The sequence below is a fragment of the Ictalurus punctatus genome, chromosome 1, assembly GCF_001660625.3.
Source record: "Ictalurus punctatus breed USDA103 chromosome 1, Coco_2.0, whole genome shotgun sequence".
Taxonomy (NCBI): domain Eukaryota; kingdom Metazoa; phylum Chordata; class Actinopteri; order Siluriformes; family Ictaluridae; genus Ictalurus; species Ictalurus punctatus.
The window spans coordinates 13,529,981-13,542,466 of record NC_030416.2 but is presented as its reverse complement, the minus strand read 5'-3'; the positions used below and the strand labels follow the sequence as shown (position 1 = coordinate 13,542,466).

The following is a 12,486-nucleotide window of genomic DNA, read 5'->3' as shown; positions in this document are numbered from 1 at the left end:
AATCAATACTGCATGCCCGTGATCTTCAGGTCCTCTGGTGACAATGCATTAAAATCAGGCATGATTCTGTAATGGAGATCATTGCATGGGCTCAGAAACACCTCCAGAACTCACTGTCTGTGAACACAGTTCACCGTGCCATCCACAAATGCTGGTTAAAGCTCTATCATGCAAAGAAGCAGCCGTATATGAACATGATCCAGAAACGTCTTCTCTGGGCCAAAGCTCATTTAAAATGGACCGAAGCAAAGTGGAAAACTGTTCTGTGGTCAGACGAATCGAGATTTTACATTCTCCTTGGAAACCATGGACGCCACGTCCTTTAAACTAAAGAGGACTAAAGAGGACAGGGAAAATCCGGCGTTTTATCACTCAGTTCAAAAGCCTGCATCTCTGATGGTGTGGGGGTGTATTAGTGCCTATGGAATGGGCAGCTTGCACATCTGGAAAGGCATCAATGCTGAAAGGTACAGGTTTTAGAGCAACATATGCTTCCACCCAGATTCCATCCCATCTTTACTTCTGAGATACTCTTTTTATACCCAATCATGTTACTGACCTGTTGCTAATCAACCTAATTAGTTGCAAAATGTTCCTCCACCTGTTTCTTTTTAGTAACACTTACTTTTTCAGCCTTGTGTTGCCCCCGTCCCAAGTTTTTTGACACGTGTTGTGACCATCAAATTCAAAAAATTTTTCCTTAACGTAGCATATTTCTTCAGTTGAAACATTTGACATGTTTTCTATGTTCTATTGTGAATGGGTTTATGGGTTTATGCACTCAGCTGGTTGTAGACTATTGTAAAGTCATCTATATTATGTTACTGGAAACATACAGTTATATACCATAAAAAGTAAAGTAATTACATGTAAGTAGCACATGTAGCAAATTCAAATTATATTGGTCACATACATAACCATACACGGTATGACGTGCAGTGAAGTACTTTTTTCGATTGTCCATGACATAAAAATAGAATTTACATAACCCAAAATTTACTTCTATACAGGTAGGAAAGGAAAAATTGGTGGCAGAAACAATATGACTGTATTTTGAATTTTGACTGTATTTAGCACAGCACATTGCTATTTTGGTTTACTGCTTTATTACAATTATTTGCTGTAAATTTACAGTACTTTACTGGCAACTCTGGAACCAGTAAATGACTGTAAATTTAACAGTAATTTTACAGAGCACCATATAAAATATAAAACTCTATCTACATTGATAAACATATTTGAAAAGTGCAGTATGATCTAAGGGGGATGGAATCCTCACAGAGGCACTATGTGTTCGCTCAGCTGAACAAAGAAGCCATTTTTAATATAGCAGTTTACTAAAACGTCACTTTGGCCAGTTTGGTTTTACAGCAGTGGCTTAAAGCTTGGCTTTTGGTTTGGCTATAAACAGGAATCCACATCAACAGTGCACACCTTTGATTCACTTTTTCAGACTGAACAGTATGCTACACTGTATTAATTATATATATGCTGAATTGCTGTTTTATTTCATATGAATGGTTTCCTTTTCTTTGCCAGGAGCTCCTGGGGTAACATGTCAGGATGTAGTTTGGCTGTTAATATTTTGCACAAAACCCCAGTGTTTACCCTTTTCAGATTCCACTATTCATTCATACTTTGCAAGTACTAAATTTGTCTACACTGTGATAGGCTTCATTTCACATGTAGCTTACTAGATTTCAAATGAATGCAGTAAATATCATCACCCGCATGAATCCAATACCACAGAGAGTCATTCATTTCCTTTACTTTGTGCGACACTGGGCTGATGGTCAAACCAATATTTACCTAGCCTTGATTTAAGAAAGGATCAACAGAAAGCACTGATTGATGTAAAAGATGGAGGAGAAAAATGATTAAAGGAGCAGAGTTTTTTGAATCGCAGACACAAAGACGCAAAGAAGCCACTCCATGTATTCAATAGCAGTGAGTGTAGGAGCAGCTGCATTGCTGTTTGCTCTCTTGGTCATAGTCTACCGTCTTGTAAAGCCACAAAATCTACAAAGTAATGAAGATGGCAAAAGAAGCATTCAGTCTAAAGGTAAGGACATTGCTTAGTTAAATGCAGGTCGCTTTTGCAGGTCATATGTGTTTGGTGTTATATGACAAGGAAGTTAAAATAGGGTGGAGCTATGACAAGTCACTTATAACAAATCAAACGTTTTGTTTTTTTCATCATTTTTTAATTTAATATGCTACAAATGTACAGATGAACTACGTTTTGATCAGGGTCTCATTTACAGTAAAGCCCTGTGAAAACAGCTTATATGTACTCTCAAAAAATGAAATAAATGCACACTTAATTGATTTATTTATTCATTATGCTACACTCTACGCCCAAATGTTTGTGGATACGTGACTATAATGCTTATCGCTGTTTCTATTCCAAATTTAGTCCCCTTTTGCTGTTATAATAACCTCCACTCTTCTGGGAAGGCTTTCTACTACATTTTGGAAAGGTTCATGTGACTTTATCACTTTGTGCACAGAGCACTGTCATGCTGGAACATGTTTGGGCCTCTTAGTTTTAGTGAAGGTAAATTGTAATGCTACAGCATACAAAGACATCTTGTACAATTGTGTGCTTCCAACTGTGTGGCAACAGTTTAGGGAAGAACCACATATAGGTGTGATGGTCAGGTGTCCACAAACCTTTGACCATATAGTATACATGCATCATATAATAAAGTGGTTAAAGAAATTTAAATACTTAATTCCATCCAACAAAGTTAGGCGGCATCTACTGAGTAAAAACAGAAGGTTTCTCTGTTAAGAAAAAAAATATATTGTGATCATCTGCATGTATGTCCAGTCAGGTCATCATGGGACTGTTGTACATGATGGCCACTGACGACAATTAAAACAAATGCATTATTTCACAAATGTTCAAATATAAAAATAGGTGAATAACAAAATAGTGGCATTCAATTTCTATTTTATATATTTATTGTCAGAGTGCATGCAATATATTTAGTCTTAACTTAACCCAAGATACAATATAAACAGAACAAGACTAAATTAATTAAGTTAAGTCATGTGCAGCTCTCACTGAGTTACGTTAAGGTCAGTTATTTTAAACTGGTCAAATTTGGTAATAAATAGGCCTTTACTTTTGGTTTGTTTGTTTTTTTGTTTGTTTGCTTGTTTAAACCCAGTCAAAAGTCAGTCCAAATCAAAGGAGCATTGCAGAAAAAACTGTTTGCAAAGAAAATTTTATAATAGATTAATTGTACACGTAGAACAAGTTAGTTTTTAGATTTAGTCAGCTTTTCAGTAACTCTAAATGCAACAATCGATGTAATATACCTTACAAAAGAATTGCATTTAATATCATCTTCATGAATATTTATAAAGTTTAGCATCAGGGCCTACTATGCTCAAGTGAATGAAATGTTTAATCTGTAGGTTTCGGTACCCATCACTATCCAAATCTATGATCCTGTAGATTTTCTTGCTTTATCACACAGATAAAGGCTTTTTTTAAACACCTTAATCAATAGATCAATTTACCTACAAGAGGTCAGACCACGTTACATTTTTGATCAGATCGCATTGTAACAGTATTGTATCTTTCTTTTCTCTAGCCAAACCTTTGCACTGCCTCTCTCTGCTTTTCCCTCGTTCCCTTGCTCCCTCGCTCCCTGGACCTCCCGCTCTTCCCTTCCTGGGAAACATGTTCGAGCTTAGCCAAGATCATTTGCCCATATACCTGACTGGACTGGCTCGCAGATATGGGAATATCTACCGTCTTCGCTGTGGAAGCACCAGTGAATAATTCATTAATCTTTTCTTAACTTTCACAATTTCAGCTTTAATGCTGTAACTACCTGTATGAATCCAAAACTGACATTTAAAATGTGTTGGTTATGATTGTTGTTTTTTTTTATTATTCCTGTATGTTTTGTGCAGCAATGGTGATTCTGAACAGTAGTGAGCTTATTCGTGAGGCTCTGGTCAAAAAGTGGTCTGATTTTGCAGGAAGACCGCATTCATACACGGGTAACGTCTTATATACACTTTGTATAAATGCATATACTGTAAGCTTAATATAATTGGTGGGCTTACTAGAATTTCATTCTATACCGTCAATCTCTGTATCTGCTCTTCGTCTAGCTGATAAAGTGTCAGGTGGGGGCTACTCCATCTCTCTGGGTGATTACAGCGAGGAGTGGAAGTCCCAGAGGCGCCTGGCCCATAGTGCTTTGCAGCACTGTGTTGCTGAGTCTCTTCACTGTCTGATAGAAGAGCAAGTGCTATACCTCAAACAGGTACAGAATGAAGATAAATTTGTATGGCTTTAAATTATGTTCAGACAGTAGAGAACAATATCAGATTTTTCTTTTGTTTTGGGGTTGAATTTGTGTATGAATTCAAAAGTGAAAATCATAAATGAATGAATCCAAATAATAAATCCAGTTTTTCACTCTTCAACAGGTGTTACTGGACTATAACAAGAAGCCCGTGGACCTGTCTGAAGACTTCACTGTAGCAACCAGTAACATCATTACAATGCTAGCCTTTGGAAAATCAGTTCGTGACAGTGCACTGCCTTTCCTATTATAACATACACTTTCATACCAAAACTAATTCCAGCCTAAATATCAGAACTTATCAATCAGTCTCTTTCTTCTCCTCAGTATGAGAAGAGCTCAGTACATTTTCAGGAGCTACATGGCTGTCTGAATAGGATCGTGTCTCTATGGGGTTCACCGTGGATCTCAGCTCTGGACTCTTTCCCTCTGCTCAGAGTAAAACACAGTCCCTTACTGAATCCCTAAAGCTTACATTATTACATTACATTACATTGCTTACATTATTGTTGTTTTTTTCCTGTGTGGTCAGCTACTATTCTGATCTTATTCACAATATACGAATTATATCCTTCCAGAAGTTCCCAAATGCTTCCTTTACTCGTTTAATGGAAGAGGTATCTAGAAGAGATGAGCTCATTGGCGGCCACTTATATGAGTTAAAGGTACAAATATAGTTTTATATATAAATATATTTATAGTTTTATATATATATATGTGTGTGTGTGTGTGTGTGTGTGTGTGTGTGTGTGTGTGTGTGTGTGTGTATGTATATATATATATATATATATATATATATATATATATATATATATATATATACATACACACACACACACGCACACACACACACACTACTGGTCAAACGTTTAGACACACTCATTCTTTATAATTTTTCCCCCACATTTTAGAATAATAATAAAGTCATCAAATCTCTTTTTTGTTGTGATAAAAAAAATCCAAAATAAATCAAAATAAAAAGTAGCCCTTTTTGCCTAGAATTTCCAGATTTTTTGGGGGGGGGCATTTTCTCAACCGATTTCTTGAGGAATCTCCCTGAGATGCTTTTTAAACAGTATTAAAGGAGTTCCCACTGATACTGGACTCTTACTGGTTGCTATTCAGAATATTTCGCTCCAAGTCGTCCATTAAAAAAAAAAAAATTGTAAATAAAATGTTAGTTTTCTAATGAAAGAAATGAATATATTGGCACAATTATATATTTGCCTACAACACCGATTTCACACATTTAATCATACACCTTCAGATCAAAAGGTTTTTAAGATCATGAGAAACATTTCAGTCAAGTGTCCCCAAACTTTTGACCGGTAGTGTATAAATATTTATAAACGAAAGCAGTATTTGGAAATCTATGCCGTGAATACCACATACTTATATCTTATCTACATTATTCCAGCAAAAGAGAGATAGCAAAGAAGGCCAAGATTTTGCAGCACCCCTCCTACAGTACCTTCAATCACTAGAAGGAAGAGTACCCAAGATGGTAAGCAAGTATGACAGTGGTGAATAAGGATAAGGATAAGGATAACATTTATTGATCCCACACTGGGGAAATACTCTCGTTACAGCAGCTCAGTTACCCAAAAAACAGATAGGAAAGAATACACATTAAAATTAATAAAATTTAAATAAAGTATCTAAAATATATATACAATAGGAATAGAAAAATAAGAATTAGAGTAGTAAAACAATAATAATAATGGTAATATGTACACTATGGACACCTCAGTGTAGGTACAGATGAATACAAATTTGAATTTATAGATGTGTAACACCTTGTTTATATACATGAGTGGATAAATGGATTATTGCACAGTTAACAATAGAGAGGTGAGCAACAAATAATAATAATGTGTGGGTTGATGATGCAAAAAACAGCTAGCAGTGCTACATTATGTTGTTGTTGCATTAAAGAGTCTGACTGCTGTAGGGATGAAGGACCTGGGGTAGCGCTCTTTCTTGCACTGAGGGTGCAACAGTCTGATGCTGAAGGAGCTGCTCAGGGACCCCAGTATGTCATACAGGGGGTGAGAAGAATTGCTCATGATAGACGCCATCTTAGCTAACATCCTCCTCTCCCCCATCACCTCTATGCTGTCCAGAGGGTAGACCAAGACAGAGCTAGCCCTCTTAACCAGTTTGTTGAGACGTTTCCTGTCCCTCTCTGTGCTCCCAACTCCCCAGGAAACTACTGCATATAAGATAGCAGATGCTACCACAGTGTCATAGAAAGTTTTAAGCAGGGTCCTGCACACATCAAAAAACCTCAGTCTCCTCACCAGGTGGAGACGACTTTGGCCCTTTTTGTACAGGACAGCTGTGTTTGTGGACCAGTCCAGTTTATTGTTGAGGTGAACACCCAGGAATTTATATGTCTCCACCCTCTCGATGTCCATACCCTGGATGCTCACCGGCATAGACTGGGTTGGCCTACTGCGGAGGTCGACTACCATCTCCTTTGTCTTGCTGATGTTGAGACGGGGTGGTTTAATTCACACCAGTTGACAAAGTCAGCAATGACCTCCCAGAATTCCTGATCGTTCTCCTCTGATACTCGTTCAACAATGACCGTATCATCAGAGAACTTCTGCATGGGGCAGCTGTTAGTGTTATGCCTGAAGTCCGCCATGTACAGGGTGAGGAGAAATGGAGCAAGCACTGTACCCTGCGGTGCTCCCGTGCTGCTGACCCCCACATCAGACATTCAGTCCTGAAGCCTCACATACTGTGGTCTGTCAGTAAGATAGTTGGTGATGGGTGGAGGGGTGTGAAACCTCCTCGAGTGAGGGATGGTGAGCAGTGGAGAGGTGTGAGCTGTGTAATGCTGATATCTCAGAAGCTCTGAGGTGAGAGTTGGATGATGCCGATATTCCTGGAGCCCTGGGGGTGGAGGAGGGGGTGCCTAATGGCCCAAGAGGGAAAGGTTGAGTCGCTGACAGGTCTGAGGTCTGGTCGGAGGGGGGAGGAGATATTAAAAAACAGATTTAATTCATTTGCCCTGTCACGGTCGCTGGATACAAGGCCCCTCCCATTGTCTTTGTTCTGACCTGAAATTGTTTTTAGTCCCCTCCAGACTTCCCTCATGTTATTCTTTTGAAGGCGCTCCAACTTTTTTTCTGTAGCTGAATGAATATTACATTATAGGACAACAACCGGGCATCATGTCATTTACTGATAGTTATTGCATTGCTCTGAGTATTTGTTACTTGTGAAGTAATGTCCAGAAGTCCAGCTCTGAGTGCACAGAATGACATACTATGAACATATTTGCATCAGATTCATGAAACTGTTGTATGAGATCAAAATGAGCAGTGATTTTAACACAAATTATGAATCCGTTTCAGCTGCATTGATGTCAGCGTCTGCACACTGGTGATTAAGGCAATTAAATGTCATAAACATAAGACCCTCCCTAATTTACCCTCATATACATCTAATTTACATAAAACACACCCTAATTCATATAATATGGAAGCATTTTGGAAGCATATTGACAAAATTCAACAGGAAATGTAGAGTAATATGTCAAATTAATTCCTATATTTGAATTTAAAATTCACAGCAATTGAAAAATATGCAATTTTGGTTTTAATCACAGAATGAGAATTCAGTGATCTCGTTTGCATTTGCCATGTGGTATAGTGGCATTGACATTTCATTTACATGGAAATTTGGCTGTTTTGTAATTTAAATAAATAAATAAATAAATAAATAAATTTCAAATATGTTAGACCAAAAATGGTGTAAAATTGAGAAAATGTCATTTACTTCATACCCATTCACACTCTTTCGTTCAATTTTGTGCATAAAATAAATAAATAAAAACATCTTACTATAAAAATGATCAAATTAAGATGTAAAAAGAGAAACAGTGCTTCTCCAGTTTGCCATAACATAATCTCACTCCTACTGCACTGATTCTCTTGGAAAATGTATTCTGTTTAGCATTTTCAGTTGTCCACACGTCAGTCGGTCATCGGGGCTGGGCGTGCTATGTGAACACTTGTTTTACTATCAGATTTTAACAATATGCAACTTTGATGAAACCTTGATGTGTACTTCTTTATATATTGCTTTGCTCATTCTGTCCTTTTCCTCTCCTACAGACTCTGACAGATAGCCATATACACATGACAACAGTGGACCTGATCATAGGGGGAACAGAGACGACTGCCGCGTGGCTCAGCTGGACCATTGCCTTCCTCTTACATAGGCCAGAGGTAATAATACAAAATGCTGAAAGAAATTTGACACCAAGGTACACAAAACAACATTGAGTTCACATGATTGCTGACTTACACTTAACAGTTTCACACACACACACACACACACACACACACACACACCTTTTCACCTTATTCTCTTTGCTTGATTTTTGATTCCACTCTAGGTTCAGACTAGAGTGTATGAGGAGCTAAACAGCGTGCTGAAGGGTCAGTATCCTCGCTACAGTGACAGACACAGGCTGCCTTATCTGTGTGCAGTGATTAATGAGGTGCTTAGATTGAGGCCTGTGGCTCCACTCGCTGTACCACACAAAGCCATCAGAGACAGCAGGTAACTGCACCAGATCTACAATAGAACACACTGCCAGAGGATTTAAATACCTATGAGGACTTGGACTCGGAGGTATACTCTATGACTTGCAACTTATATTAGAGAACGTCACAGCGGTGTAGCGATAGCACTGCAGCCTTGGGATACTTGGGGTTTGCATGTTACTGGATGCTTTGCATATTACTTACTTTACATGCAGAGAAATCTCAATTATTGTCTAGTCCTACCTATTACAGAAATTGTGTGTTAATAGAAAAGGGGGATTTTATTGAATGCTGGGTAAAAGTGTGCGAACACTTATGTCTAAAGATACGAACAGATAATGATTTTGTTCTATCTGGGTGGTCATGACTATTTTTATACATAGGCAATGAAATAAATGTTCAATACACTATATGGCCAAAAGTATGTGGACACCTGTAGCCCCAAAGTTGGAAGAACACAATAGTCTAGGACGCCTTTGTATGCTGTAGCATTAAGATTTCCTTTCACTGAAATGATGGGGTGTAGCCCAAACATGTTCCAACATGGCAATGCCCCTGTAAACAAAGTGAGCTCCTTGAACACATGGTTTGCCAAGGTTGGAGTGGAAGTCCTTTACAGAACCCTGACTTCAACCCCACTGAACAACTTTGGCATGAACTGAAACACGGACTGTGCATCAGACCTCCTCATCTGACATCAGTGCCCAGTCTCACTAATGCTCTTGCGGCTGAACGAGCAGAAATTCCCACAGCCACGCTCCAAAATCTAGTGGAAAGCCTTCCAAGAAGAGTGGTGGATATTATAACAGCAACGGGGGGCTAAATCTGGAATAGTATGTTCAAAAAGCACATGGGTGCGATCCGACAGGTGTCCACATACTTTTGGCTATATTGCGTATGGCTCTTAAAGACACATTAAGAAAGGCTTGTTAACAATCACATAGAAGTTAGTGGGCTGACATAATATAGTCAGTGTGAATTGGCATGATGATTCAGTCAAGATAAAATAAAATAAGTTTTGTTTTGTCAACTGATCTGATATAATCCATTGTCGCAGAATAATTTTATAGTTTTCAAGACTCAAGAACTACTGTATATCTAAATGGCAAATGGTCTGCACTTATATAGTACCTTTTAGCCTTAGCAGTTCTACAAATAGATTGTTTCTCATTCACCTGCACACCTGCCCACTCACAACACGTGCAAGGCACTAGTCTACCATTAGGAGCAACGCTGGGTTCAGTGACTTGCCCAAAGACACTTTGGCAAGTATAGACGCACGTATAGAGATCAAACCGCGTACATTGCAATTAGTGGACATCCCTTTCTACCACCTGAGCCACAGCCACCCCATCTAGGGCTTAAAAATCTTGATTCCTACTACATAGCCTGGGACTCTCAATTTGGATTCACAGCCGATAACACCTAAAAAGACTTCGATTCAGAAATTAACACATGAACAAACTCTAGGCTTTTTCAAACAACCCATGGGTGGCTGTGGCTCAGGTGGTAGAGCAGGTTGTCCACTAATCGTAGGGTTGGCGGTTTGGTTCCCTCTGCTCTGCTACCATTGGCATGTGAGTAAGTGTAAAAGCGCTATATAAGTGCAGACCGTTTACTTTCTTTACAAACGCTATATACCGGGTCATATCTAACCGTAAGTGGTATAATACATTTAAGAGATATGATAGCAATGTTGCATAGGATGTCATAAGTTTATGAGGTGTGATTGTCCCTTCAGCATTGCAGGATATTTCATCCCTAAAAACACCATTGTTATCCCCAATTTATTTGGAGCTCATCATGATCCAGAGGTTTGGCCTGACCCACACAGCTTTAGACCAGGTATATTAAAATCTAATCTCCTATTATATGGCATATTATACCTCATGAAATCAAACAGAGCTGTATAATGGTGATGGGGAACTTTCTTTATTTAAGAGCGCTTTTTGGAGGGAGATGGGAGCTGTCTCCGGGCTCTAATACCTTTCGGAGGGGGTGCTCGGCTATGCCTCGGGGAGTCTGTAGCTAAAATGGAGATGTTCCTCTTCACTGGATATCTGCTACGGGACTTTCAGTTTCTTCCTGCCAGCTCTGAGGAGCCTCTGCCTGACCTGCGTGGTGTAGCCAGCGTGGTTCTAAAAGCCAAGCCCTACAGCGTTATCGCCTGTCCTAGAGCCTAATAAATCACTGTAGTGAATCTAACTTGTTCTAGGATTTGTGTAGCTCAAACAGGCTTATATTGTAGGACATTGTTTATGGGCTATATCACTGCGTGAAGTCTCAAAATAGATCTATTGCTTCCTTTTTTTTTTCAAAGGAAGTGTATGAGAAATAGATGTTTCTGCTGAAACCGTCGTTGTTAGTGTTGATGAAACTGGTTTGAATTTAGCTTTGTATTTTCTCTTTTAAATGTAAAATAAAAAGAGCTGTGCAAAATGGCAGCTTCTACATTCTTCTAAATCACATAAAATGGATGACACGTTACTCAGAAATATGTATAGAATGACAGTGGCATATTCAAATTTCTAATAAAGTAACGTTTTATGCTGTAATTGTAATTGAAACATGCTGCTGAAATTTACCATTAAAAAAAGCTTAAAATGGTGGTTGTCCATGTGTCAGTCCATGAATGTACAAAAGCTGATAATGAACAGAAATCTCTGTTCAGAAATCTGTGTTCATCAGCAAAGTGTTTTCCCCGCAATAAAACTCAATAGATAATGCTCCCTCCTGAAATTAGCCCAAATCGGTTTGATGGAGGCACAATAGCTGTTTTGCGTTTTGGGTTGAATGTAGGTGCTAAATTCTTTTTCCCATTTACTCTTGACAGAGTCCAAAAGGGGGGGGGGGGGGGGGGGGGGGGGGCTTAATAACCATTAAGTTCTGCCGACTTATATTTTAAACTAATTTGAAAAATCTATTGAATTCAATTAAATTCACTCCAATTTATATAGGCCTAATGGTTTTATCTAAGGACATTGTTACAAAGCAGCTTTACAGATATCTGGATATAGAAACAGATTTTGATTTATCCCAAGTTGCAAGTCAGTGATGGTAGCAAGGAAATACTCTCTGAGACAACATGAGGAAAAAGCCTTGAGAGGACCCTGATTCAAAAGGAAACTCATACTCTTCTAGGTGACACCGGATAGTGCGAATATAAATAATTTCTCTTCAATAACTGTTTACTATAGAGTGCTAAGTGTGTTGGAAAGATATTCAGTGTTAGCATCAGCGTCATTGTTGATTTCAGTAGACTTTTAACTTTAAGTCTATAATATGCAAGTGAAGCGATCCACCATATAATGAAGGAGACTTGAAAACATCACAGTCATCTATAAGGTTCCTCGTGTGATAGGTTACCATCCATAGCAACCTCACGGCAAACAGAGGATGTACACTGTGCAAACAGGTGCAAGCCTAGCGGTGACTGCATAACTAAAAGGGAGAGCAAGAAAGTAACACAAGCATGCACCCTGGGACATAAAGCGGCCTGCCAATCTACTGAATTAAATTTGTGCCAAATGCACTGAACGTAAGTTTTCACGAAACGAACAAAAATACACGATGAGAAAGAAGAAACAAAACTC

At 38.6% G+C, this 12,486-nt stretch overlaps 1 protein-coding gene across 1 annotated transcript; it reads left to right on the top strand.

The window, feature by feature from the left end:
* The first annotated feature begins 1,921 nt into the window (after positions 1–1,921).
* On the top strand, positions 1,922–11,500 carry LOC108261472 (steroid 21-hydroxylase). The gene is made up of 12 exons (XM_017462366.3): positions 1,922–2,062; positions 3,606–3,788; positions 3,931–4,020; positions 4,135–4,289; positions 4,456–4,551; positions 4,659–4,769; positions 4,910–4,996; positions 5,749–5,835; positions 8,459–8,572; positions 8,743–8,909; positions 10,635–10,738; positions 10,835–11,500. Exons 1-12 carry the CDS (start codon positions 1,933–1,935, stop codon positions 11,074–11,076), a joined length of 1,566 nt encoding a protein of 521 aa, XP_017317855.1. The 5' UTR covers positions 1,922–1,932; the 3' UTR covers positions 11,077–11,500.
* The last annotated feature ends 986 nt before the right edge of the window (positions 11,501–12,486 follow it).

What these genes read in the sequence shown, in the direction of transcription:
- LOC108261472 (XM_017462366.3), top strand. Translation starts at nt 1,933, where the DNA reads ATGTATTCAATAGCAGTGAGTGTAGGAGCAGCTGCATTGCTGTTTGCT. An exon ending in AAGACCGCATTCATACACGG is followed by an intron (nt 4,021 to 4,134) that starts GTAACGTCTTAT and finishes CTCTTCGTCTAG; the next exon opens with CTGATAAAGTGTCAGGTGGG. An exon ending in AAAGCCATCAGAGACAGCAG is followed by an intron (nt 8,910 to 10,634) that starts GTAACTGCACCA and finishes TTGTCCCTTCAG; the next exon opens with CATTGCAGGATATTTCATCC.